The sequence below is a fragment of the Leptodactylus fuscus genome, chromosome 8, assembly GCF_031893055.1.
Source record: "Leptodactylus fuscus isolate aLepFus1 chromosome 8, aLepFus1.hap2, whole genome shotgun sequence".
In the NCBI taxonomy this organism is placed as follows: Eukaryota; Metazoa; Chordata; class Amphibia; order Anura; family Leptodactylidae; genus Leptodactylus; species Leptodactylus fuscus.
This window is the reverse complement of record NC_134272.1, coordinates 3,045,899-3,073,247: the sequence shown is the minus strand read 5'-3', so window position 1 is coordinate 3,073,247 and position 27,349 is coordinate 3,045,899. Positions and strand designations below refer to the sequence as shown.

Sequence of the window (27,349 nt, the reverse complement as noted above, 5' to 3'; positions counted from 1 at the left end):
ATCACTGCTGGCTCTTGTAGTGCTTGTCTGATCACTGCTGGCACTTGTGGTGCTTGTCTGATCACTGCTGGCTCTTGTAGTGCTTGTCTGATCACCGCTGGCTCTTGTAGTGCTTGTCTGATCACCGCTGGCTCTTGTAGTGCTTGTCTGATCACCGCTGGCTCTTGTAGTGCTTGTCTGATCACTGCTGGCTCTTGTAGTGCTTGTCTGATCACTGCTGGCTCTTGTGGTGCTTGTCTGATCACTGCTGGCTCTTGTGGTGCTTGTCTGATCACTGCTGGCACTTGTGGTGCTTGTCTGATCACTGCTGGCTCTTGTAGTGCTTGTCTGATCACCGCTGGCTCTTGTAGTGCTTGTCTGATCACCGCTGGCTCTTGTAGTGCTTGTCTGATCACCGCTGGCTCTTGTAGTGCTTGTCTGATCACTGCTGGCTCTTGTAGTGCTTGTCTGATCACTGCTGGCTCTTGTAGTGCTTGTCTGATCACTGCTGGCTCTTGTAGTGCTTGTCTGATCACTGCTGGCTCTTGTAATGCTTGTCTGATCACTGCTGGCTCTTGTAGTGCTTGTCTGATCACTGCTGGCTCTTGTAGTGCTTGTCTGATCACTGCTGGCTCTTGTAGTGCTTGTCTGATCACCGCTGGCTCTTGTAGTGCTTGTCTGATCACTGCTGGCTCTTGTAGTACTTGTCTGATCACCGCTGGCTCTTGTAGTGCTTGTCTGATCACTGCTGGCACTTGTAGTACTTGTCTGATCACTGCTGGCTCTTGTAGTGCTTGTCTGATCACTGCTGGCTCTTGTAGTGCTTGTCTGATCACTGCTGGCTCTTGTAGTGCTTGTCTGATCGCTGCTGGTTCAGGGCCTGGGTGTAAGCCCTGTCTGTCTCCTCTCGCTTATTAACTGGGTCAAACTTCCAGGTCAGGCCCCAAGAACACAATAATTTGAACTGGAAAATCCTGTCCTTACCTAGGCCAGCCCAAACCCTAGTCAGGAGCCGGGGATTCCTTGCATCCCAGTGATCTATAGTGCTGGGAGTATCTAGCGGGGCCCTCACTGTCCAGACTGTATATAATACGGGACATTGAAGCTGCCGTCACACTGGGACTTCCAGCATCATGGATTGCCCTGTGTGCATTGGGCTTTATTTTGCTCATTTGACACTCGGCGACCTGTACCGATCAGAAACGGAGTTTATTCTCTCTCCATAGGATAGGGGTCTGCTCATTCATCTCTATAGAACTGCTGAAGGAGAGGTTGAGCGCAGCCATGTTCTGCAGAGATGAATGTAGTGGTAGAGGGTATGGGTGACCCCGCTCATGACCCCCTTAAATATTTGCTAGCGATCCCAGCACTTGGACTGACACTAATCCCCATTGTGCTACAAGTCCATTAAATTGGGACTATAAGGTTTGTGTGTCTGATGGGTTCTTTTTCTTATATTTGCATCAATTTTTAGATTTATTTTGCAAGCCTGCGGAGGTTAATACCAGGAAATGATCCCAAACCCAATGCCCTGTATTGAGACCGTTCTGTAGCTTCCTCTAGTATAGGGCAGTGATACATGTATGTGTGGTTGTGTTGGAAAACTTGAGATCCTCATAAGGTCTCTATGAAGACTCCGCACTCCTGTTGTCATTAGTGCAGCCTCAGGCTTTGGGCCTGTAACTTAAAGCAGTAATATGTCGGCATAATTATATATATATATATATATATATATATATATTTTAACTGGCCTTTCTGTATTTCTAGGGGATAGAAGATGTGACTTCTGCGACACTCGGCAATCACGAGAAAAGGGTGTCCCCGAATCCCCTGTGTGAATGGGGCAGTAGTCCCCTAATAGTGCATCCCTTTACATTCACACAAGGGACCTCAGAAACTCCCCCAGGGGCAGACACATCTCACCTCTTGTGTGGATAGCTGTTGTCTATTTGTATATCTGGTCCTTTATGTTTACACACCCCTCATTAGCACTATTAAAGAATAGGAAACAAGAGTCAGATCACCCCTTTAAGATTGTGGCCAGCAGGTTATGAGCCTTGGCGAGGGCTTATCTGTTGTCTTTTGGGTTTATTACTGTTACTAGTAGATGTTCATTGTATGTGAGTGAGGATTCTGTATCCCCTGACCCACAGGACAGCAGCGGCATCTGTATATATATAATATTGTGACATTGTCTTCATATATATATATATACTTATCTGCCAGCTTTTACTCCACTATTGTGACATTGTCTTTCCTTATCAGGAGGAAACAATGGAGACCCTTCCTCTGTCATGTGCACAGGCAGGTACTGGAGGACATGGAGTATTTTTAGATGTCTTGGTCTATAGTACAGAGATGAACCTTGTGGAATCCCAATCATGTCATGTATTTCATAGAGGAGGAGTCTTCCGAATAATGCCGAGCTCCGCTACCAGCCAATGTGCTGTCTGTAGTGTTATGTAGGATTTTGTCTGTGTCGTTCTGGCCCCATTCTACCGTATTACAGTTGTATCTCTTGTACCTGTCGCTTTATGAAGGGTTTTGTTTTTTTTTGGTATTACCATGCTGCATCCCGGTGTTGTGCTGTAATGTAAGTGGTAAAATTTGGTGACATTGGGTTTGATGCGACAATGAAATCCCTGCTAACAAATATATGATGTAGTCGCAGCAGTTTAGTTGCTGCAGAATCGCCACTGCCTAACCCCTAACCATACAGCACCAAAGTAGTGATTTATACCGTAACCATCCAGGCGCTGCTGACACAGCCCAAAATCACTTTATTATGGAGCTTCAGTGTAATACAAAGGCTGAAAACCAGGACCCGCTGCAGGGGTAACACCTGGGGGGAACCAGGCCTCTTTGGTTGTGTTTTGTTGCAGAATGGTATCCGGAGTGGACTCCTTACATGTGGCCTTGGTTTCTTTTTTTTTTTTTTTTTTTTTTTTTTTTTTTATATAGCACTGCTCTTGTCCTTGGTTTGTCTCAGAAATTGAAGCAAGACTCTATTCACAAAAATGTAAGATAGTTGTACTGAATCACATAGGACATGGTAGGGCTGCAAATAATCGAAAAATAACTGAAACATTAGCTCGATTAAACAATGTGAACTTGCCCTTATCAATGATTTCAGTTATTCTGCATCCATTCCATCTTTTCTGACATTGGCAGAAGACTACATCGCAGACTATACCCCATCCGATCAGGATTGCTAGCATGTGAATAATCGAAACGTTATGTGGCAGTATAAGGTTACTTTGTATTTGACGTTGCAGTGCAGTTTACTGGCCATGTGCAATTGCTGCATCTCTTTATATGACCTAAAGAAGCAGAGATTTTGTGAAAAGTTTAAGGCAGAACCTCGGCCCTCTGTGCACCACGTGTCTTATAAATCCATTGGAGAGCAGCCTGTTGATTTCCCCCTTGGTCTAACAATGAGAAAGACGCTCTGCTTGGGAGGTTGTGCGCATCAAGGGTTGTTCGATTTATTTGCTCATGGCGGAGCGCTTATTAAGTTCTGTAACAATTGCAGCAGATTTACTAATACTCTCCAACATCCGACAGAAACTTAGGCTGAGTTCACACGAGGTCTATTGGTCAGAATTTTGAGGCCGTATCTGGCTCAAAATCCTGACCAAAAAGACTGTTCCTATTGAAATCAATGGGAGCCAGTCAGTTCTTTTTTCCAGGAGCCGCTTGTTCTGGCTCCCGGAAAAAAAAACGGACATGCTCATTCTTCAGGCGGAGTCGCCTCGTGACATCGTCCTGAAGAAACTCCCTCCTCCAGACTAGGCCCATTCATTGGGCCTAGTCGGGAGAAGAATGTGTGACTGGGTGCCGGTGCAGTGCACCAGCTGCAGCTACCTGTGTTTTGGTGGCCTCCGCCTCAGATTCCAGACCAAAAAACCCTGTGTGAACCCGGCATAGTGCACCAGATCCATCACATCGGCTGGTGCTGGAGGATAAATCTGCTGCATCTTTACACTGCATAGTTTGACTTTACACTGCGGAGTTTGTTGGCTTAGTTTACGTCAGAAGTATAGCAAAATGTTTGGTGTAGAAAGTTGCATCTTGGGCCTTATCCGTTTCCTTCTCTGTTGTCAAATATCAAGTAAATGAAGGTAAAGTCCGGCATTTTTATTTCCTATCCATAAATCTGCAGTAACAGGTGAAGCAGCCTAGTGTGAGCTTTTCAAGCCTTAGTGTAGCATGAATGGACGTAAAACCACTGACTGACGAAGACCTGCTAAGGCTGGAAACCAGGGCTGTGATGTTGGAAAGCCAAATGCCCGACTCCTGCCCTCACTCCGGGGTCAATCACAAGCTGTAAAGTTCTTCTAAGACCACATTCACCTCTGCACAGGATTCTCCATTGCAGTGTCTGTAGGAAATCATCAGAAGATAAAGTTCTGCAAACCCCACTGTCCATTTTTTCCAAACGGATAGAAAAGTCCTGCGTGTAGGATTTTTTTTGATTTTTTTTTTTTTTTTTTTGTCCGCTTGAAAAAAACAGATATGGGTGCAAATGGACACAAGATAAAATCCCATTGAAATGAATGGAAATCTCAGACGGACCAGCGAGTGTCCATTGCTAAAATCTTGTACGAACAACAGCCACAGACACCAGTAGTGTGAACGCCCCCTAACACATGATGGAATATTAATAATCATTTGATGTCGTATCTTTTTCCGGACTCCACCCACATTTAGCCATGACCCCGCCTCTGCAGCCCTGCTGCAAAAGTTTAGGTTATTCTTCAGCCGTTCCTGTGGATTTTATGAATATGAAATAAAGTTTCAGATTTTCTTTTTGGAGAATGGACTTCACCTTCTTTTACTTCGGGTTCGTCTCGCTCTGCTGTATGGCCATAGCTGACATGAAAGCCATAAATGACGCCATCATTTGGACACGTTTTTCTTAGTCTGCCCGTGTCCAGGTGTCTTGGGCGGGATTTTGGACGGATGATTTTTCTGTAGAGCTTTTCAGTCACAGCTGGTCTCTGAAAGTTGACGCCTTGGATGACAATGACATAAGCGAAGAGCAGAAATCTGTGATTTGTCTCTGCCTTGATCGGTGTCCTAGTCTGGGCTTGCGTTGTGTCATTCGGCATGCACAGTAAATCATCTCTTCAGCAGATATCGGCCATCAGTCCCTGTCCGTCACACTTGCTTCTTCATGACAAGGTGCCAAGTGCCAGAAAATGGTCTAAATCCATTTTTTTTGTCTGTCCAGAGTCTCCAGCTTTAGTTTCCAGTCTAATGAACCTCAGGACTGAGCTGTCACTGCTTTACATGGGCACTAATAGCCTCAAAGGCTTCTATAGGATTGCAGAGTATTTTCGGTGAAGCTGTGCCTGTTACCTTACGAGTCTTGACATTCTTGTCATTCCTTATCATGGTCTTCTGCAGACAAGACTTTCTAGGTCTCGCTTTTTGTATTTATACTGGAGTTGTAGATCTTTTTTCTTTCTTGCTTTTGTTTGTCTCTTCTTTGCAGTTTATTTGGATGGTTATAAGGCCGAGCTTACCAAGTCATTACTTCCAGTCTGTACAGCGGCCTAAGTAACAACGACAGGTTATTTTATATGGTCACATCCTGGGAGACGTCGTCTGGACCTTCATTACGTCTCTACGTGTTGCAAATAATCTCCTTTATTTGATAAAACCTCTCGTGAATTTATTGTAGTTAGAAATATGGGGTCTGATGAAAGTCTCATTGGAGGAGATGCCTTTTAATGGGGTTGTACCACGGATGACATCTATAACCTGTCTGATGGCTGGGGGGTCCCCTGATCATAAGAATGGGCGCCCCATGTGAATGGCGAGCTAGTCGCCTGCTATCACCGCTCCATTCTCTGCCACGTACCTCTCCAGTTGTAGAACTTGGTCACAAGATATTGGGTGTGAGTATGGGAAGTAGGTGAGTGACTCATGGCTGATAATGCTACGTGCTGTTCGCTGCCTATTGAATCACCATCCAAGTATTTTACATTGTCTGCTTAGTCTTTAGCTCATCTCTGACTGTGAATTGGAAGCTTCTTCCTCTTTACACCACACATTTTTGTATTGCACCCCCTCCCCTTTCCCACCCGAATTATTTATAGTAAAGATTTCATTGCAGGTTTCTGCATTGAGCAGACTAATGATATGAGAAGCACGTGCGGCTACAAACAATAGTGTGAGCGGATCCGGGAGGAAGCGTCAGAATAATCAGGTTTTCAGTGCAGATTCCAAACTGAAAGTCATTGGCAGGTTACAAAGCTGCGATTGTCATTATGTGAATAAAAATGCCGCCCCATACATGTAGTGTAAGATCTGCACAGGGTTCAGTGCAAGCCGTGGATCTTCAGATTGTAATAAGATAAGATAATCCTTTAATAGTCCTACAGTGGGGACATTTTCAGTATGTTACAGCAGCAAATTAATACTAATGTGCAGAGGGCCGTAGTGGTGACAGTCTGCCGGGCCCTGCCTTATTTTCCCATTATAACTAATGCGGAGTGTTACAGGGTGTATTTGGGACTTGTAGTGCACATCACAGAATGTAATTGACATGGACTCGCTCTCTGCTGGTCGGCTTTGCTTTGTGTTTGCAGTGGGAGTAGAGAGAACAAGGGCTTTATAGTGCTGAGAAGTCGTGGGCAGAACATTATACCTGGTAATAAGGAATTTGGTAGCCACGTGGACATAAGATTCCTCATTCCTGAGATTCCTCCATCCCTGCAAAGACATTCCCAGTAAACTATTTTGGAGATTCCTTTTAATACCGTGGGTATAGCTAATTCAGACAATATAGGCTACAGGCACACAAATCCGTGAATAAAACTTCAGAGAAGGCGCGTTCATGATATCCATTAGTGCCCTCCAAGGACTCGTTCAATTCATTAAGGAGCGCGGGTCACAAAAAGGACATGAATAAGACCCGTCCTGAGCTTTATCCCCGGGCTCACAGCCCTGCACTATGGACTAATGGTAATGCACTGCCGTGTCTATGGGGCCGTAAGAAAATAACGGCTGTTATAATAGGGCTAGCACGTGGTCCTGTACATGGAGCCTCCGTCATAGAAGTGGCTTTATTTCTGTGTCCTAAGGTTTTCTGTATCAGAGAAGGGAAAGTTCTTCCATTCACCTTCATCGTAATCTCCCCGGCAGCCAGGAACAGAAGACCTGCAGGGTGCGAGTGTAAGGTTGGCTAAATGCACACCTTGGACTCTTGGCTAGTTGCATATAAAGGGTCATCACCCCGTCTAGATTGCCCCCACAGCATTAGTAAGGTGCAGCCGGCTGGCACAGGGTGGTTTATGGTTATATTACATATTGGGACAATGCTGGTATTGCATCAGATGTCATATTGTACATTTGTCACTTCAGACGATTGCGTAGTCAGCATTCTAGGGTTTTCTGTGAGCTGCGTTGCGTGCGGCCTCCTTGGACCTGGCGTGCAGTTGTTCTATGATTTGCATTGTGGAAGTTGTTTTCTGCTCCCCTGTGGTTTGACCTCAGGTGTTCTCCAGGGTGGGAATAGTTTTTAGGGGCCAGTTTCCGTGCTCTATGTGAGCGGGGCCAGCTTGGGACATGTGGAGTGACATAACCTTAGACACATCAGTTGGTTCTCCAAATGGAAACCTCTTATAGATACATGTAAGTTGGAGAATGAATTCTCCGGTGGCGGTCAGGGCATCCCCTGCAATGTACGGTTTGTCACTGTTCCCTGGAATCTTGCATGCAAGGTTTATCTTCTAGTTATACTATTGCTTTCCATCCATTGCTTCCACTGCTGCATTTACAACATTGACCTCACTTAAGAGAACCCCATTGAGCAGTGTCGGTGTCTCCTCCATCGGTTGTTTCAGGTAGTTTGGAGAGGGCAGGTTAGGAACAGCGATGGCTGGAAAGGAGGACGGTGCAGCAGATCTTACAGGGAGCTGCTTTATTACCACTGACCAGATGGTGGCGCTCACCCCTCAGCGCCTATTACACAGGTATAGGGTTGGCAGAAGACACAACGTGGTCATCACTGTCACGTCGGTGGGAGTCTGCCACTTCTTCTTCTCAGGGTAGCTTAAAGAGGTTGTCCAGGGAGTTCAGATCCGCTTCCCTGATCCAGCAGTCTTTATGATGGACCTGGTGTTTCCAGGCCTGGTTTTGACCCCTAGAACATGGGTCATCCAGCCCCCATAGCACAGGTAACTACCTCTAACATGAAGGAGGGGGTGGGTTGACCTGAGGGGAGGTCTAACCATGTAACGTAAGCAGCCTAAACCCCCCCGGGTCCGTCATCAAGAGTCTGCCGACTCCGGTAAGCTGATCTGGAAAACCCCTTTAAGCTTGCCATAGAATTGACCAATGCCATAGGGATCTGGTAGGGGCTTATTCACCATTCCCTATGGCAGTAAACATTCATGTTAGTTACTTTTTAAAGGGAGAAGCTAAAGAGTGACAGAGTCTGATACGGGAATGCCTACAATTTGCACAAGAGAGGACAGCTTGGGGATATTGTTCTGTAACTGTGGGCTTTGGCGCTCTGGGTCCTGCCAGAACATGTACTATTATATTACGTATACGGAGAACACCCCCTCTAAGGAACAACAGAGGAGTCTTGGATAATGGACAAGAACACGAGCGTGTGATGTAAGAAGCGCCTGTCACTGTGACAAAGCTGCAGCTCTGCATCGCACCCACAGGGCTCCTAAAATAAACCGCATTTATGTCGCCAACCACAACAACACATGTTATATATAGAGCGGGATCCGGAAGGGAAGCGCAGATCTTCTCCTCTCCCCGGTTACTCCTGTGTGTTTTGTTCTGCTGTTTTACATATATGTAGGATCTTTTATTGGCGTCTTGATTCGGCGTGCTATATATAGCTGGAGAGCAGCTGACGGGTGCGAGCGCTGAAGCGCTGTCTGTACGGGCGGATAGTCATTAGCTGGATTTGTGTGTCTGTCTGTGGATTTAGATTATAAGGATAGGACATGAAATGTTTCACTACAGACCGTACCAAAGAGCAGGAACCCGTAGTATCAGGACATCGCTGACCCAAATGTCTTACTGTACAAGTAGCAATGAAATCAGATTCTCCCCCGGCACAGAAGTCATGAATAATGTAGTGGTGACCGTCATGGCCGCCTCTGGCTCTGTGCAGGGCTAGTAGTGGCGCTGCCAGGCCGACATGTACATGAAGGAATGGAAGAGGGATACAATGTATATAGCTTGTGTATAGAATGTATATAGCGTGTGTATAGAATGTATATAGCGTGTGTATAGAATGTATATAGCTTGTGTATAGAATGTATATAGCGTGTGTATAGAATGTATATAGCGTGTGTATAGCTTGTGTATAGTATGTATGTAGCGTGTGTATAGAATGTGGCCATTTATTATCACTATTTTGTGGCTATAACAGGTTGGATACATTTGTATCTGCGTCTCATTACTTGGTTTGTCACTTTGAGTTGCTTCTTCTGTTTTCCGCCACAGACACGTTCATTGACTTGTCATTTGACAGATGCCTGATAGACCCCAGTGTAAGTGACACGGGGCCATCTGGTTCCTCCATAACCTGTTTTTGACTTGGGCTCTGTTCACACTACTCTTATTAATATCTGTTGCTATTATCCATCAGACATTAATGTGAGACCAAGTAGCAGGCAGTATATTCCATTATATATATTCCATTATATATTGACGTCTATGGGGTTTCCGATTCCTTCTGTTCCGATGACTTGTCGCCGCTCAGGACTCGCTCATCTGTATCGTCTCAACAGATTGGATTGGGAGCCCCATAGACGTGAATGCAAGGGGCATAACCTCAGATGTTACTCTGTATATTCTGCTGTACACTTCATCATGGGGTCTGACTATATCAAAGTAACGGGGACACAGTTTGGGGGGAGTCTGTGACCACCGACCTGACGGTATATTGGGTGCTGAAACTAACACAGGTTGCTCAGAAACAATGGAGGATAAAGGAAAGTCATCTGTGCTAGAGTTGGTGGAAGGTCTTATTTTGCCCATCAAATATGGTGCAATCCACAGCAGAGCATTAAAAATAGATGTGAACAAAGCCCTAGGATGGGGACACTTATTGCAGCTAACCTCACCCTTCTAAAACTGTGCTCACCTGTGGTTGCACAGCTACAGCGCCCCCTTAAGGCGGCAGCGGGGGCGGCTAGGACTGGAGCGTGGACAGGTGAGTAAAAATTCTCAACTGCCTCTCTGTGTGGAGGGGGGAGGAAAAAGGGGGTCATATACTGTGGCAGGCAATGAAAGGGGGTGTCATATACTGTGGCGGGCAATGAAAGGGGGGTCATATACTGTGGGGGGCAATGAAAGGGGGTGTCATATACTGTGGCGGGCAATGAAAGGGGGGTCATATACTGTGGGGGGCAATAAAAGGGGTCATATACTGTGGGGGGCAATAAAAGGGGTCATATACTGTGGGGGGCAATAAAAGGGGGGGGTCTTATACTGTGTGGGAGGCTAAAAAAAAAAAGGGGGGGGGGATAATATACAGTGTAATTGGCCAGAAAAAGGGGGCAATATACCATGTAATGATCCAGAAATACTTATAATCCAAATACACATATCAGAAATAGAAGTGTAAATCTGGGCCTGCACATGGCGGATCTGCTGACTTGGATGTGACTTGCCAGTCCCCGCGCACCCTGCCATAGCTGATCACACAGAACTGATTGACACTTTGCTCTGCAGGTTTTTTCTGCAGGGTGATGGTGGATTTTTTAAAAAGGGTTTTCAAGGACTTTTCCATTGATAGCTTCTGCTTAGGAATCGATTTGAAGATCTGTGGGGTCCTACACATGAGACAACAGCACTTTTCAGGTCATGTGACTTCACATTCATCGGCCACATGATTTATTACAGCTCAGTCCCAATCATGTGATATGCAATGTCAGGCCCAGTCAGTGCAATAGATGTCATGAAGAAGCCGCAGCGCTCACTTGAACACTGCAGGCCGGGGTCCCGGGTGTCTGACCCCTGCTGATCTCTAATTATTGACCTAAATCTTATCCACCAACCTGCTGCCAACTCCATGGACTTCCTTATATCCCGTACGCCCCGTGGACTTCCTTATATCCCGTACGCCCCGTGGACTTCCTTATATTCCGTACACCCCGTGGACTTCCTTATATTCCGTACACCCCGTGGACTTCCTTATATCCCCTACACCCCGTGGACTTCCTTATATCCCCTACACTCCATGGACTTAAACTCATCCCTAACAAACATGTCTTCAAAACCAAAACAGTATTGTGTTTATTGTGTTGTAAAGGTCAGTTGTGTTGTGGGGATTGGGGCGACGTCTGTTTCTATCTAATGGCGATTTCCTTTTCTTTTCCTTGTAGATGTTGCGAGCAGCGACGTCCCGGTGTCCCTGGTGCTGCTGTCTGTCTGCAGTTTCATCGCTTTGGTCGTGCTGCTTATAAGCTGTATATCCTGCTGCAAAGAGAACGAGATAGATTTCAAGGTGAGAGCGGTTTTATCAAGATGTTATTGGTTGGCGCGCGGTCGGTATCGGCTCGGCACATACATCACTTCGTAAACCTAGTGAGCAAACATTGTGCGGTAGTGACGGTACGTGCGAATGACCTTGTTCACTACCAGCTCGGCCTCTCCATTGCACACACTGAAAACTGAAATGCAAATATCCATCTCTGCCTCCAAGCACGAATGGCTGGTTTAGCGAGATCTTCCAGCAGCTCCTCCGTCAGACCTGTTTCCCGTACTGAATCGCGGCAGGATTTTATAGCCCTTATTAAGCAAATATTGTGACGTGTTTTCCTGCATCATAATAGAGGTGACTGGTAACTGACGGGTTAATTGTGTGATTTTTAGGCCGGCTCCTTTTCTAGTAGTTATGTTTTGGGGACGGACCCTTTTTCTGCTTACATCCAGTCTGGTAACATTCCAGGCGGGGATTTTGGCATCGAGTCAGCGTGAAACACAATGGATGTCAGTGTACGGCCTGACAAATATTGCAATCCCGCACCCTCGCCTGACTCATGAAATGTCAGAATGAATGTTGGTTTGGACAGGAAACACCATATTTAGCTGGTATAGAGCGTGCAGGGATGTGCGAGGGTCTTTCTAGGTCTCTTCTATTACATACAGTATTCTGATAGGAAGGACAGTATGGCGGTATACGTTGTAGAATAGCGCTGCGTTCCGTCATATCCATACTGGTTTATTTTCCTATAGGTCTCTAGAACCAAAGATTTAGGCAAGGCTCCCACCTGACTGAAAATCTGCAGATTGGCTCTGGATTTGCTGCATTTTCACTGTTGAAATCCACAATGAAAATCTGCATGAGCTGCCGTAACGTAGACTGCAAATCTGGTCCCCAGGTCAATGTCCACTGCAGATTTGATTTGCACTATATGGATGAGGTGACCGCCAGTACTGTAATAAGGCGCAGACTATCTACACTCAGTCTAAAGACTGAGAATGCTAATAAGAGAAAATCTGCATTGTGTGAACGCTCGCTTTGGCTCTGGATGGACATGACGTGCTCTCAGCAGGTTAGCGAAGTCAGCAGCTACCATACAAAACCTGCAAATGGGATTTAACCAGATCCCATTCACAGACTACAGAAAAAACCTGTAGTGTGTGAAGACGCAGATTGTCTTACATGCTGGGCTTGGAACGTGTCTTTATTGCTGCTTGTTCAGATGCAAAGCTCAGAAGCCCGGGCCAGCCACACTGGAACCAATTCCACCTAGTTTTTGTTGCATCCTGCAGCAGACCCGCGCTTAGTGGCCTTAGGGTAAGTTCACTCGGGGCTTTTCAAATCGGAACCTGAGGCGGAGGCCACTTCAGGTTCCAGACCAAAAGCCGGGTAGCCGCGACTGAAAGCCGGTGCACTGCAATGGCATCCAGCCGCGCACTCCACTCCGGATTAGGCCCAATGAATGGGCCTAGTCTGGAGGAGGGAGTGTCTTCAGGGTGTATTGCAAGGTGAAACGGCCTGAAGAATGAGCATCTCGCTTCTTTTTCCAGGATCTGTCTTTTTGATCAGGATTTTGAGGCGGATATGGCCTCAAAATCCTGACCAAAAATCTCAGTGTGAACAGAATAAACCACATTTCTCCATAGGATAGGTGTCTGATTCCTGCGGCCTCGTGTCGCTTATTTCTCTTCACTGCAGGACTCTGAATGAAGTTGTGGTTAATGTTGTAGATCAGGGGTAGGGACCCTTTGGTTCTCCAGCTGCTGTGAAACTACAACTCCCAGCATGCTCCATTCACTTCCATGGAAATTCCAAGAACAGTAGAGCCAGTATGCATGCTGTAGTTTTGCAACAGCTGGAGAGCCGTACGTTCCCTACCCCTGTTGTAGATCTTTGGTGCGGTTTCACCGCCTCTGTCTGACCCTGAGTTGTCAGCCATTTATGAAGGTGTCAATGGTTTGGCCCCGGATCTGGATCTCGCCCTTTGCAGTCTGCTCTGAACACTACACGTAACTTAAAATGAGTAGAAAATGACTTTACATTGATTTTACTAGATTTAATTCAGTTTTATAAGGCAACATAATTGGGAAAACCTCCAATATCTAAGCTACTTGTGTACAATCTCTCTGGTATCAGAGGACACTACATTGCACATAATAATACGAAGTGGTAGTGGATAAAGGTCAATGTCCAGGGGAGCAATAAAGAGCTTAGATCCAAGTAGGAAGGTTTTGAATAATGGCAGATATTCATTCATTCTAGTGGCCTAGGAACCGTCCCCATGATGTCAGTATAATGGGATAGAAGTAGCTAAGTAAGCCAGAGCCGTATCCAATTATCACACATCAGCCGCCGTTCCGGGAGACCAAGGTTTCCATATTTGATGCTAATTCTCTGAGGTTGCTGTGTGTCTAGTAGAGATGTATTCACACAGGCCTGTCAGCAGGTTACGTATGGTTTTATTGTTGTGGTTTGCAGATAGTATTACCCTGTGCAGCTTATGAGCACATGGACCCCCACAGCAGTCTTATAGATCATGGTTATCCATGGGGTTAGACATGAAGGTTATTAGACCTATAGGTGGGTTTGAGTCTTATCTGCAAATCTTCCCCCAGCAGTGCAGACTCCTCACCACTCCCTTGTGCAGCCTTTGCTTGGCTTTGTCTTGCTGCTCCTTGTATCCCTGTTATTTACATGCAGTGAATCTGTGGACAGACTACATCTCCCATGATGCATCTGCCTGTTCTCTCTGTATATACCCCTCTCCCTAGTCTGCAGATTTCTTCTCTGCTACACGGTCTGTCTTGTGGCACTTCTTAAGTCCTTGCAGCATCCCTGTCCTCCACTTATGGCCAAGCAATAAATCACTTTCATGAGCGGCTTCAAGGCGCAAGGTCGTCAAGTGCATGCTGCTGTGTTTGCTAGCTGAACTGCTCACAAGGAGGGGTAGTGACCTTGTAAATAAAAAGTCACAGCTGTGGTTAATGACCTGAAAATAAATCCGATAAAAGGTGCTGAATTTATACAGGAGATCTTAGGAAGTGTTTTGTATTGATGCACCCTGAGAGATAGATAGATAGAGAGAGAGAGAGATATTTTTTTTTAAATTGGATAACCTGTCTAAGGCTATGTTCACATTATGGAGGTCCGCTTTGCATCAGTCCGTTTTCATAGATCTCTCAATAGACTAAAATCTATGAGGGATCTCGGATACTGTCTGCATGCTTACCATGTGTGAGCCTTGTCTGAAGGGCTCTGCCCAGTTTAGAGCTGAGCGGCCCCTGTTTCTCTGGCCCTTACTGACTGTTTACAATGAGAGGAATTCTGCCAGGAGTAACTGTAAAATCGCAGTCAATGAATAGTTGAGAAAACCCAAGTGACCATTCTATAGGAGAACCAGAGACACCGGACTGCAAATCCAGGTTATGATACGGTTAAAAAGACTAAATACAAGCTGTGTGTAGTCTGTGACTAATCCCCCCCACCAGCCATAGTCAGAGGTAGATGCATTCCTGTGAGACACTGCAGACTCCTCTCTGTGCAGGGAAAGCTGTGTGATAACCTATAGAGACTGTGAATAGTGTCCTTGTATACATGTATATCCTCCTCGGTGTGTAGCTAGTTGTCACCCAGTAATGTGGTATCTGTCATTGTGCCGTCTCCAGCAGGTCTTTGGGATTTGTCTTCACCTTACTTACAATGCTATTCTTGTCTTTTAGGAATTTGAAGATCATTTTGATGATGAGATTGACTTTACCCCTCCAGCTGAAGACACGCCATCCAACCAGTCTCCTGCCGATGTTTTTACCCTGACGGTCCCCACAATCTCCTTGTCTGTTCCCTCGCAGCTGCAGACTCCTCAAGGTCAGTAAGGGCTCATCTACAGTCACAAGATTTGGGCCTATAGCAGTCCGGACCGTAAAAGCGTTATGGTCGTGTAAGACCAGCCTAAGATTCGGCCGGCACTGCAGCCTAGAAGTGCGGGTGACCCAGTTTAATTTTCAATCTGCATTTATTTTACTTGCTCATCACAAGGAAGTGAAGGTTTTCTTTATCAAGTCTGACATTTTGTCAAATCTAATCCTATCTAGTCCTTGCTGACTCGCTGAGGAGAATCGCTGTGCACAGAGCTGGATTATATCCGCTCAGGGAGACGCCGAAAATCACAAATTCTTACATTTATTCCCCCCCATGACATACAGAGCGACTTGTAGGCTGGAACATCACATAAGTTCTAGACGCAGCCAAAGACTGCGCCAATCTGATATATCGCTGCGAAACCTGCAAACGGCACAAACACATCAATAAAAATCTGATTCATTTCAGTGGGATTTGTTCTGTCGTCTGTTAGTGTCCGTCGTCATCAAATCCATGACAGGGCCGTTATTTTGGTGGAGATGCAGTTAGCACGGTGGCTTGGTGGTTAGCGTGGTGGCTTGGTGGTTAGCGCGGTGGCTGTGTGGTTAGCGCGGTGGCTGTGTGGTTAGCGCGGTGGCTGTGTGGTTAGCGCGGTGGCTGTGTGGTTAGCGCGGTGGCTGTGTGGTTAGCGCGGTGGCTGTGTGGTTAGCGCGGTGGCTGTGTGGTTAGCGCGGCGGCTGTGTGGTTAGCGCGGCGGCTGTGTGGTTAGCGCGGCGGCTGTGTGGTTAGCGCGGCGGCTGTGTGGTTAGCGCGGCGGCTGTGTGGTTAGCGCGGCGGCTGTGTGGTTAGCGCGGCGGCTGTGTGGTTAGCGCGGCGGCTGTGTGGTTAGCGCGGCGGCTGTGTGGTTAGCGCGGCGGCTGTGTGGTTAGCGCGGCGGCTGTGTGGTTAGCGCGGCGGCTGTGTGGTTAGCGCGGCGGCTGTGTGGTTAGCGCGGCGGCTGTGTGGTTAGCGCGGCGGCTGTGTGGTTAGCGCGGCGGCTGTGTGGTTAGCGCGGCGGCTGTGTGGTTAGCGCGGCGGCTGTGTGGTTAGCGCGGCGGCTCGGTGGTTAGCGCACCAGCCTACAGCACTGGAGTCCTGCCAAAGACGACATCTGCAAGGAGTCTGTAGGTTCTCCTCGGGTTTGGCCGTTTCCTCTGGTTATTCCAAAGAGCTCCTGATAGGGAATGTAGATTGTGAGGCCTGTATGGGACAGTGACTGACAATGTGTGTACAGCGCTGCGGAATATGATGGTGATATATAAGTAAGATGAATAATAAATCGATAACTCGGGGTGCAGGACTTTTGTAATAGATGTGAAGTGTCCTTTATAATTCTTGTGAACATTCATGTCTCTGGCTGCCGGACATGTGATGGATGGTAACGGGTCCGTTATACTGTATAATGACCGACACTCACTGGAGCTAATGTAACAGATCCATTACCATCAGTATCAGATTTGTAGGAGACTTGAGGTCGTTATGGATGGTGTGACCCTGCCGTCCCTGGGATCGCTGAACATCCCATAAAGCTTTATTACCAGATCCTATAAATAATCCGATGAATAAAACCGAATCCCTGCAGAATAAAACTCTCCTCTTAATAAGACTCTGCCGGAGTAAAGTGCACCGAACTTCAGAGATGTCACTTAATACATTGTCACATCTTTGACTGTTCTTGTGTCAGAAATCAAAAGCTTCTGCAGTCTGCCATTGTAGATTTCTGACAATATTTGGAGTGGGTAAATGTTGGGTGTGCAGGAAGCCTCGTCTCCTCCCTGCATCTTACGTAAGGTCCTGCTATCTGTCTGGTGTTTGCCGAAATGTTAACTTTGGATGTATTTTTCCCCTTTGCTGTCAGTGAATGAGATGACTTGTATAGCTGCTCCTGATCTAGTCTGGGCAATGCTCTGTGAGCTCAATCCCTCAGCAGCGGTCTGATCTCTGCCGCTTTGTCCAGACTCTTCAGCATTTACCTCTCTAACTATTGGGATCATTCTGTGTATTCTTGGCTTTTACTTTTCTTATCATTTTTAAGATCCCCAAAACCTCCTGCTTTAGTTATTGTAAATGCTTCTTCCTCTGCACCTAGAAGGGGGAGGGGAACCCTTTTGACCCCTTGTCCTGTTACTATAGATTTTTGCTGACCACAGATGGTGCGCGGCGTCTCCTAAAACCGATCATTAATTCCGAGTCTCATTTGGCTCCTTTGCAAAGTGAGATTTTTACTAGGGGACTTTATATGAGAAACTGGCATAAAGGTTTGGCAGGTTCACCCCGAGTTTACCTGTTACCCCATTAAAGTGGAGCCGCTGCCATATTAGAGACTGCAGCTCCTGGGCAGGTTATAGCGCGGGGTAGGAGTAGCGTTACTTTGGGACTGATAAGAGATTGTCTGTAGAAATGTGTATAGAAATTTTCCCTGAAAAATATATTTTATGTTCTTCATGTCATTAACAAACCTGCCCAATATAAGCAGATCCCCCCCTCCCCCTTATTCACCATTGTCAATGCCGCTGTGTGATCATGCAGATAGTATAGCGAACCACAATTCTCTTCTGATCTCCGTCAATGAGTCCCGTTGTGTTCTTTGCCGCCCGCCCCACATTTTCTTCATACCATTATTCTCCCACACGCCAGGCCGTGTTTTAAATGAAGGCGATATGATATGACATTGTTTTCTGCTCGGCTGGTACAGGGACGCGGTCCAGTCCCTTCGCTTATGTATGTATCTAAGATCGTTCTATCTTTCTCTTTCTCTAGATGCATCAAAGTTCCAGATTCCCCGCCACAGCCTGAGCTACATTCAGGAGATTGCTAATGGTGCATTTGGCAAGGTAAGATCACTGTTACATAAAATAACTAGATCTACATGTTCAAGGGTTAAACTGGGAACGTTTAAGGCGATCTTCCCTTGGTGTAATTTGGTGCTGATTTCGTGGTGGATTCTGCCTAAATTTGCTTCAATGGGAGGCAGAGACCGACGCAGAATGCTGAAAAATAAGAGCCCTGCTTGATGTTGTTGCAGATTCAGCCACAGAATACAAGGGCTGTCTTTCTATCGTCCTGATAGTGGCCAGACGAGCGCTGGGCTTTCTGTGGCACTCACATAGAGAGTGAATGGAATGACAGGGCACTCTGCAAATCTCCAGTGCTCCCATAGACAGTGGCAGGGCACTCTGCTCTCTCCAGCGCTCCCATAGACAGTAACAGGGCACTCTGCTCTCTCCAGCGCTCCCATAGACAGTAACAGGGCACGCTGCTCTCTCCATTGCTCCCATAGACAGTGGCAGGGCACTCTGCAAATCTCCAGTGCTCTCATAGACAGTGGCAGGGCACTCTGCTCTCTCCAGCGCTCCCATAGACAGTGGCAGGGCACTCTGCTCTCTCCAGCGCTCCCATAGACAGTAACAGGGCACTCTGCTCTCTCCAGCGCTCCCATAGACAGTAACAGGGCACGCTGCTCTCTCCATTGCTCCCATAGACAGTGGCAGGGCACTCTGCTCTCTCCAGCGCTCCCATAGACAGTGGCAGGGCACTCTGCTCTCTCCAGTGCTCCCATAGACAGTAACAGGGCACTCTGCTCTCTCCAGAGCCCCCATAGACAGTGGCAGGGCACTCTGCTCTCTCCAGCGCTCCCATAGACAGTGGCAGGGCACTCTGCTCTCTCCAGCGCTCCCATAGACAGTGGCAGGGCACTCTGCTCTCTCCAGCGCTCCCATAGACAGTGGCAGGGCACTCTGCTCTCTCCAGCGCTCCCATAGACAGTGGCAGGGCACTCTGCTCTCTCCAGCGCTCCCATAGACAGTGGCAGGGCACTCTGCTCTCTCCAGCGCTCCCATAGACAGTGGCAGGGCACTCTGCTCTCTCCAGCGCTCCCATAGACAGTGGCAGGGCACTCTGCTCTCTCCAGCGCTCCCATAGACAGTGGCAGGGCACTCTGCTCTCTCCAGCGCTCCCATAGACAGTGGCAGGGCACTCTGCTCTCTCCAGCGCTCCCATAGACAGTGGCAGGGCACTCTGCTCTCTCCAGAGCCCCCATAGACAGTGGCAGGGCACTCTGCTCTCTCCAGCGCTCCCATAGACAGTGGCAGGGCACTCTGCTCTCTCCAGCGCTCCCATAGACAGTGGCAGGGCACTCTGCTCTCTCCAGCGCTCCCATAGACAGTGGCAGGGCACGCTGCTCTCTCCATTGCTCCCATAGACAGTGGCAGGGCACTCTGCTCTCTCCAGTGCTCCCATAGACAGTGGCAGGGCACTCTGCTCTCTCCATTGCTCCCATAGACAGTGGCAGGGCACTCTGCTCTCTCCATTGCTCCCATAGACAGTGGCAGGGCATTCTGCTCTCTCCAGCGCTCCCATAGACAGTGGCAGGGCACTCTGCTCTCTCCAGCGCTCCCATAGACAGTGGCAGGGCACTCTGCTCTCTCCAGCGCTCCCATAGACAGTGGCAGGGCACTCTGCTCTCTCCAGCGCTCCCATAGACAGTGGCAGGGCACTCTGCTCTCTCCAGCGCTCCCATAGACAGTGGCAGGGCACTCTGCTCTCTCCAGAGCCCCCATAGACAGTGGCAGGGCACGCTGCTCTCTCCATTGCTCCCATAGACAGTGGCAGGGCACTCTGCTCTCTCCATTGCTCCCATAGACAGTGGCAGGGCACTCTGCTCTCTCCAGCGCTCCCATAGACAGTGGCAGGGCACTCTGCTCTCTCCAGCGCTCCCATAGACAGTGGCAGGGCACTCTGCTCTCTCCAGCGCTCCCATAGACAGTGGCAGGGCATTCTGCTCTCTCCATTGCTCCCATAGACAGTGGCAGGGCACTCTGCTCTCTCCAGCGCTCCCATAGACAGTGGCAGGGCACTCTGCTCTCTCCAGCGCTCCCATAGACAGTGGCAGGGCACTCTGCTCTCTCCAGCGCTCCCATAGACAGTGGCAGGGCACTCTGCTCTCTCCAGAGCCCCCATAGACAGTGGCAGGGCACTCTGCTCTCTCCAGCGCTCCCATAGACAATGGCAGGGCACGCTGATCTCTCCATTGCTCCCATAGACAGTGGCAGGGCACTCTGCTCTCTCCAGTGCTCCCATAGACAGTGGCAGGGCACTCTGCTCTCTCCATTGCTCCCATAGACAGTGGCAGGGCATTCTGCTCTCTCCAGCGCTCCCATAGACAGTGGCAGGGCACGCTGCTCTCTCCAGCACCCCCATAGACAGTGGCAGGGCACGCTGCTCTCTCCATTGCTCCCATAGACAGTGGCAGGGCATTCCGCTCTCTCCATTGCTCCCATAGACAGTGGCAGGGCACTCTGCTCTCTCCAGTGCTCCCATAGACAGTGGCAGGGCACTCTGCTCTCTCCAGTGCTCCCATAGACAGTGGCAGGGCACGCTGCTCTCTCCATTGCTCCCATAGACAGTGGCAGGGCACTCTGCTCTCTCCAGCGCTCCCATATACAGTGACAGGGCACAGGCTTATCTTGCCACTCCATCAGGACGTGAGATCTCCAGCCCCGGTCTCAGGATTGGTGGGGTTCTCTCCTCTCCTATCAAAAAGGGACAATTATATCTCTTGGTACAGCCCCAGGGGATTTTAATTTTCTTTTTAATTTTCTTTTTATCCATGCAGAGAGAGGCTTACTGTGCGGCCATATTGGACACTGTTCCATAGACATATTGGTTTAGTGTCACAGACATGGTGACGGGCTGACTGTAGAGTGTATGACATCAATAGCAAATCCCCAGGACCACAGAAACCTGTCATATTAACCTCACTTGCCCTGTATACACTATAGGAGGGTGCCAGCTCTTTTATGGCCGTGCTCCTGGTTCATTTAGGGATTATAGGATGGGGTCTAGACAGCTTTTAGTCTGATTGTGATGGTAGATATCAGAATTGTAAATCTCACTCTCCTCATATGCTCCTAAATTCTGGAGAAGTCCAGAGAAGTATTTGACATAAAGATTAGAAGCATTGATGAAAGCTGGTGTGTGACGTCTGGAGCCGCGCCGGATGTTACCCCCTCAGTCTTTTGTTATGGCTACCCCAGATTTTTAGGAAATCCCGCCCTTCCTGTATGTGCTTCCCTGTATATCTAGAGCTCAGCCCCTCTTCTCTTTACAGGTTCTTTTGGGCGAGATCTTCAGGGACAACAGCATCGCCAGAGTGATCGTGAAAGAACTGAGAGCAAGTGCAAGTGCAAAGGAGCAAGACCAGTTCATTAAAAATGGAGAGCCCTACAGGTAAGTACTGCAGTGGGCCGAAAATAATAATCTATACTTAGGATGGGGCATCCAATACGCAAGACCCCTACAGACCAGCTGGTATAAAGCGACATTGCTCTTCCCTAAATGTTGCTGCTATTTAACGGGACATTTGATGTGACGTTCATTGGTCTAGTGCAGGGGTAGGGAACGTACGGCTCTCCAGCTGTTGCAAAACTACAACTCCCAGCATGCATACTTGCTCTGCTGTTCTGGGAACTCCCATGGAAGTGAATGGAGCATGCTGGGAGTTGTAGTTTCACAGCAGCTGGAGAGCCAAAGGTTCCCTACCCCTAGTCCAGTGAGTGGGCCGAGTTGCGATATCAAGCACGGCCATAATAGCGTACGGCCATAATACAGTGCTGTGCTTGGCTTTCTGTGCAGTGCTGACATTGAACAATGTGGTCTGTAACTGCAGGAGACGCTCGCTGACCTCTCCTTGCCTGGAAAACCCCTCTAAATTATTCACTTATTACAAATTTTTGCTTTGCATTGCAATGTTTGCTCCAAACATAAATCTCTGACATAGGTAACCATGTACCAGGCAACTTGTATACATCACCCATAGGGTCCCATATTAGTGTGTGTGTATATATATATATATATATATATATATATATATATATATATATATATATATATATATATATATATATATATATATATATATATATATATATATATATATACTGCTGAGTTATTGCCTCTTCTGTATACATTGGGTTAACTGGAGCTTGTGGAAGTGTTTGCTAATAATAAGCAAAAACTGTGCTCTATGCGTAGCCTTTGTGCTCTTATGTTGGGCAGTGTGGGGTGTAGGAGTATAACCCTCTAGCTGTTGTATACCACACGCTATATTGCATATCATTGAGCCTATACACATTCCAGAGCACATTTCTGATGGATTTTTTTTCCCTCTCTTTAAGCTATCTGCATCATCCCAATATTGTGCAGTGCGTTGGGCAGTGCCTGGAGACTTTGCCCTACCTCATGGTATTTGAGATATGTGACTTGGTAAGTTATTTACACCGCTATAAACATTGCCTTTAACTGTGAACTTCTGTATCATGTGAATTGTCCGCAGGTATTCTCTATGAGTGTGGGTAGTTCTTGCTTATCCTGCACTCAGGGTTCAGGTAGTGTGCACTGTGACTGCCATAGTCTGAAGGGGGCCTAATAATTGGATAATTCTCCCCTGTCCTGTAGGTGAGGGGGGTAAAAGTGTCCATAAGGAGCGACAACTCCTTCCTCTACTCTATATAATGCAGCATACGACAGGTTATGATGTAAATACATGATATAAGTAGTATACAGACGTATTCACCTCCATCTATCTCACCACTACCGTCTTGTAACTCTCCAGGCCTTGCAATCTACGACTTCCAGGGCAGGTGAGGATTGTAGTGTCGCAGTTCCTTGAGATAAGGTGCTTGAGGCCACTGACCTACTTGATGCATCTGGATTGTACAGTTGCATTGGCTTCGGTCCTCTCTGTTCACGACTCGGAGTATCGATAATAAATTTCGGACCTTGCCCCTGGTTACGACCAATGACTGACATTGACCTAGTGTCAGTCCTGTATGTTCCTGACATGCGCTCCATGAGGAGGTAAATGGATTACGAGTGGTGCGTGCCGCTGTATCCTATAGCGCCTACTGTTTCTCTATGGAAACGGGTACAATGACATTATAGCTGACGTGTTGTTGGAGCGAGCGCAGCTCTAAGATGTAGTTTAAGCAGAGAACAATGCCATAGATGGAGCCGACATCCGGCGGGGGGGGGGGGATTAATGAGGCTTTATACGTATTCTTTCCATAGGGGGTATCTCCTCCTCACTGCAGTCTGCTGGGCCTGGATTTCTGTATGACAATGTATAGGCCACAAATTTAGGCTCAGACATCACCCTGAGGAGGGATTGCAGCCGGAGAGCCCTGTAAAGAGATTTATAGACGGCCATGTGGAACAAATATATAGGACAAGAGATGTATAGATATATGCTAAGGAGAATCTGCAGACTTGTATACCCATAGCATGCAATGTGAGGCCGTGTGTTGTTTCTGCTGTATATACGAGCATGTGCAATGTATGCACGCGTCTGTATCCATGGAGCAGACGGCGCAGATCGGCCGCACAAGGTCTCCAGCAATACAACACCCAATGGAAAGCCTGGTATATAGTCCTGGGCTTTGGGCCTGTGATCTGGCCGAGGAGACAGATGAGTAGTACATTGCACATTACAATGTCTGCCATAGGTTTCTTCTCATAGTCGCCTTTACCTGCTTCAGTAATAATGGAAGCTAATGGCTGCGGTATGCACGGTGTGCACAGGATCCTGTAGTCTGCCTGCCGTTGCTTCCCGTCCTCGTCATTCTCTTCTGGTCCGGGTTTTCTGCTGCATTATGTTTGTCTTGACATTGGCAGAGTCTTTACAGTTCTGTTTGTTCAGGATTTTTACAGTCATTATTTGTGACTGCGCTGGAGCGTCGTCGTCTGCGGGGATCCACCTTTGTTTTTCATGTACCCGCCATGTATGAAGCCGTCCAACGCTCTGATCTGTTCGCTCTACATTATACCTTCTCCGCTGTATTGTCTTCTACTGGGCACGGACGTCTCACAGCCTTACTAGACGGACGTGCACAGACCTATACAAGGTAGACACTAGGGGGCGCCATCACAAGCAGATCATTGTGACATTTCTGGAAGGAAACCATTTTCTGTAAGGCTAGCTTCACACTCGCAGCGGGCTCTCTGTTGTTAGTCCGTCTGCTAAGACAAGGATTACCCATAAGATATAATGGCGTCTGTCGGGTTTCCAGCAGAGTCCTCCGTTCAGGCCTTTTCCTCTCTACTGATTTCCAGCAGAATCTGTGGCAAAGTCTCCTATGGAGATGTGAACCTGGCCTTAAAGGCATATTGTGTTTATGTATTGCCATTTGTATTGATGCCACAACCATCCCCTTTAAAGGGTTTGGTGTGAATGGTTTATATTCCATGAAGAGTCTGGGGGTCACCTCGACTGACTTGGGGGTTCTGGTAAATACTTGGACTCTCCACAATATCATCCTGGACCATCTTCAGACTTCGGGAGCCTTTTCTTCTGTGGTTGGGAATACAAAAATATAGACACAAATGGGGGTACCCTCAGTTTGGGGGTCTCTGCACAATCTGTCAGTATCCGGTCACTGTGGCCTGGGAAGAAAGAAAATGACGAATTCTATTGTACAATGATGTGAAGTTCTCGCTTGAGTTGAGCTGTCTGTTGTTCTGATCCATCAGAGGACCAGAGCAATGGAGGAGCAGACCATACGGAAACCAACAGACCTCACTGACTATAATGGCGTCCATCAGACATCCATTGTTTTAAAACTGAAACTGGCAGATGTCTGTACGTGACATATTTGTCGTCTGATTTCAGGCGGTCATTGTGACACCGGCTCGGATGTGAACGTCTCCTTAATGGGGTGTTTAGTTTGTTACTTATTTAGATCCCTAAGGATTGAATCGGCTTCTATCTGACCATGGCTGTCGGCCGTTTATGAAGGATTCAGAGCAGGTGACTCTGTATGGACTCGTCCGTCCTGGTAGGGACACCAAGTTCATGTTGTCACTGAATTAATCCATTTCCGATCAGTGCTCAGCAGGGCAGGTGTGTAAGATAAGAGTGCACCGATATTACCGTCCTCCTCCATTCCTGGGCGGCAGCGACGTTACATTGACACGGCCAGTGCTCCATCACCGCGCTCAGCTGTCGGATGTGGCCGCAGGGTTTGTGACGGGTCTTGTTTCTGGATCAGACACCCACATAAATCCCTCTCTGTATTCTGATCTGTCCGCAGGGTGTCTCAGTGATTCTGGATCCGGCAGGACCAGTCTATATACAGGAGTCCGATAGGAATACGCTGACAGGTCTGCTCGGAAATAAGGAAGTAGATGTAAACGTCGCGCTCCTCAGGTCAGGCCGGTGCCTGATGTAATGTACGGAGCACAGGCTAGTAGGATGAGGCGCAGTGTAAGGGTTAATAGAGGCTTTAATTAGGGTGTCGCCTGAATTCTAATTTCTATAATGTTCTTCTGTATTCTCTGCTTCATGGGAAATATAGAGTCGTGAGACCTTCCGCACCTACAATTCAGACTCTCCAGAAATCATCCATGCTTCATTACAGACCGTCGTGTCGTGTGCTTGTCCCCCTCCCCCGGTGCTGTCCTGTGTCCATGACTTCTCATAAACTATTGTTATGTTACTGAATGTGGCCTCCGGAATATTCCGTATATGTATGTTCTTCCATCCTTATATAAGGATCTTACCATATAGACGTCGTCCGCGGGGCCGCCGCTATATTCCAGGGTAGTCGTTTACTGCCATCTAGTGGTGAGTACGGTATAACAGCCAGGCTTGCATGGTGTCTGCAGTTTTGGGTTTTTTTTATTTCTATGTTTTGAGGGGTTTGTGATTCCAGGGAAGCCTTTTTAATAGTTTTTCCTGTGTGAATGAATCCTAAAAGTATTTTCCATCTGGAGATATATTAAGTGAACTCTGGAGCCCCTGAGCCCTCCATTCACTGATCACACGGTAATGTTACTGGAGAAGACGCAGAGACCCGGGGGGGGACGTGAGCGGCGGCTGGGGGTAACCCCTGCGAGATTTTCTGGCATATACAGTGCAGTTTTATATGGCATTTATACAGCAGACCTTGCAGGCAGGGATCAGCCATTTTGTTAGTAACAAGGCGTACAGGGAGAGAAGTCGCACATGAGCCTAAAGACACCGGAGGGTCACCTGCTACATAACAAGACACCCATCTTATATATAGCATATGGTAGGTGGGGGGAGGGGGTGCAGGTGCCATAAGTCACACCTCTGGTAGCCACTCGCCTCCCGTCCTCTCCTCTTTGCCTTTGCACATCTTTTGGAGCTTTTTTTTTTCTTATCTGTGCCGCGCAATTTTTCTGTTATTCCCCCTAAGGATGTATGAAAAATGGCCAACTGGGTGTTACCATATACGAGCCCTGTCTGCAAAGCCTGACACTATTCATTCAGTGCTGTGGGTGCCAGACTATTGGGACGCACTCCTTTGACAAGAGGTTTGGTGTCAGCTAGTTGTGTATTTGAGGAGTAACAGGAATGGCTCACGCCGGCTGCTTATAAGTTATTGCAGAATTGTTATTCTATAGGGAATAAAGGTGAATTAGCCTAATGACCTGCAATGTCTGTAAGGTGGGTGATGCAGCGTGTTACGTGCAAATGTCACCAGTATAAATCTGTCACACTTCTGCAAAATAATGGAAAAGGTTCAGCTGTAAGAACCTGCAGCAAGCCCCGAAATCCTTGCAATGTTTTCCTCTAGTGGATTTAGTACTGAGTTGTTGCATTTTTGTGGTGCAGGCTGAGAGGACATGCTGGAAGTTGTAGTCCCACAGCAGCTGGAGTTCACTGCTTTCTGACCCCTGTCCCTAGGTCTTCCTATTGTATTTGTCAGTGTGTGAATAAGCTCCAGAATCTGCTTAGACATCTGCTGGCTGCTGCACATATCTGACATAGATGGAGTTTGTCAAGCAAAAAGCAGAGACCCTTAACAGACAGACAGGTTGACAGTGACGAATATATGACATCATTGGGGAACATCCGGGGGCCTCACTAAAGGCTCCTGGGCCCTGGTGCAAGACCTCAGCTTGGCCCCCTGCCCAACTTCTCCCAGCTGTCACCTGTGTCCCATCCATATGTTTTAGCAGCATTTGCAATTCCTTCTCTATCCTGTA

General features: G+C 47.6%; 1 protein-coding gene across 1 annotated transcript in view; it reads left to right on the top strand.

The window, feature by feature from the left end:
* LMTK2 (lemur tyrosine kinase 2) overlaps nt 1-27,349 on the top strand; it is a 49,051-nt gene that overhangs the window by 4,179 nt on the left and 17,523 nt on the right. Inside the window, exons 2-6 of the mRNA XM_075284876.1 lie at nt 11,346-11,467; nt 15,166-15,310; nt 18,104-18,177; nt 21,453-21,571; nt 22,519-22,606. Coding sequence (XP_075140977.1) covers nt 11,346-11,467; nt 15,166-15,310; nt 18,104-18,177; nt 21,453-21,571; nt 22,519-22,606 — 548 coding nt within the window. The remainder of the gene's footprint in view (nt 1-11,345; nt 11,468-15,165; nt 15,311-18,103; nt 18,178-21,452; nt 21,572-22,518; nt 22,607-27,349) is intronic.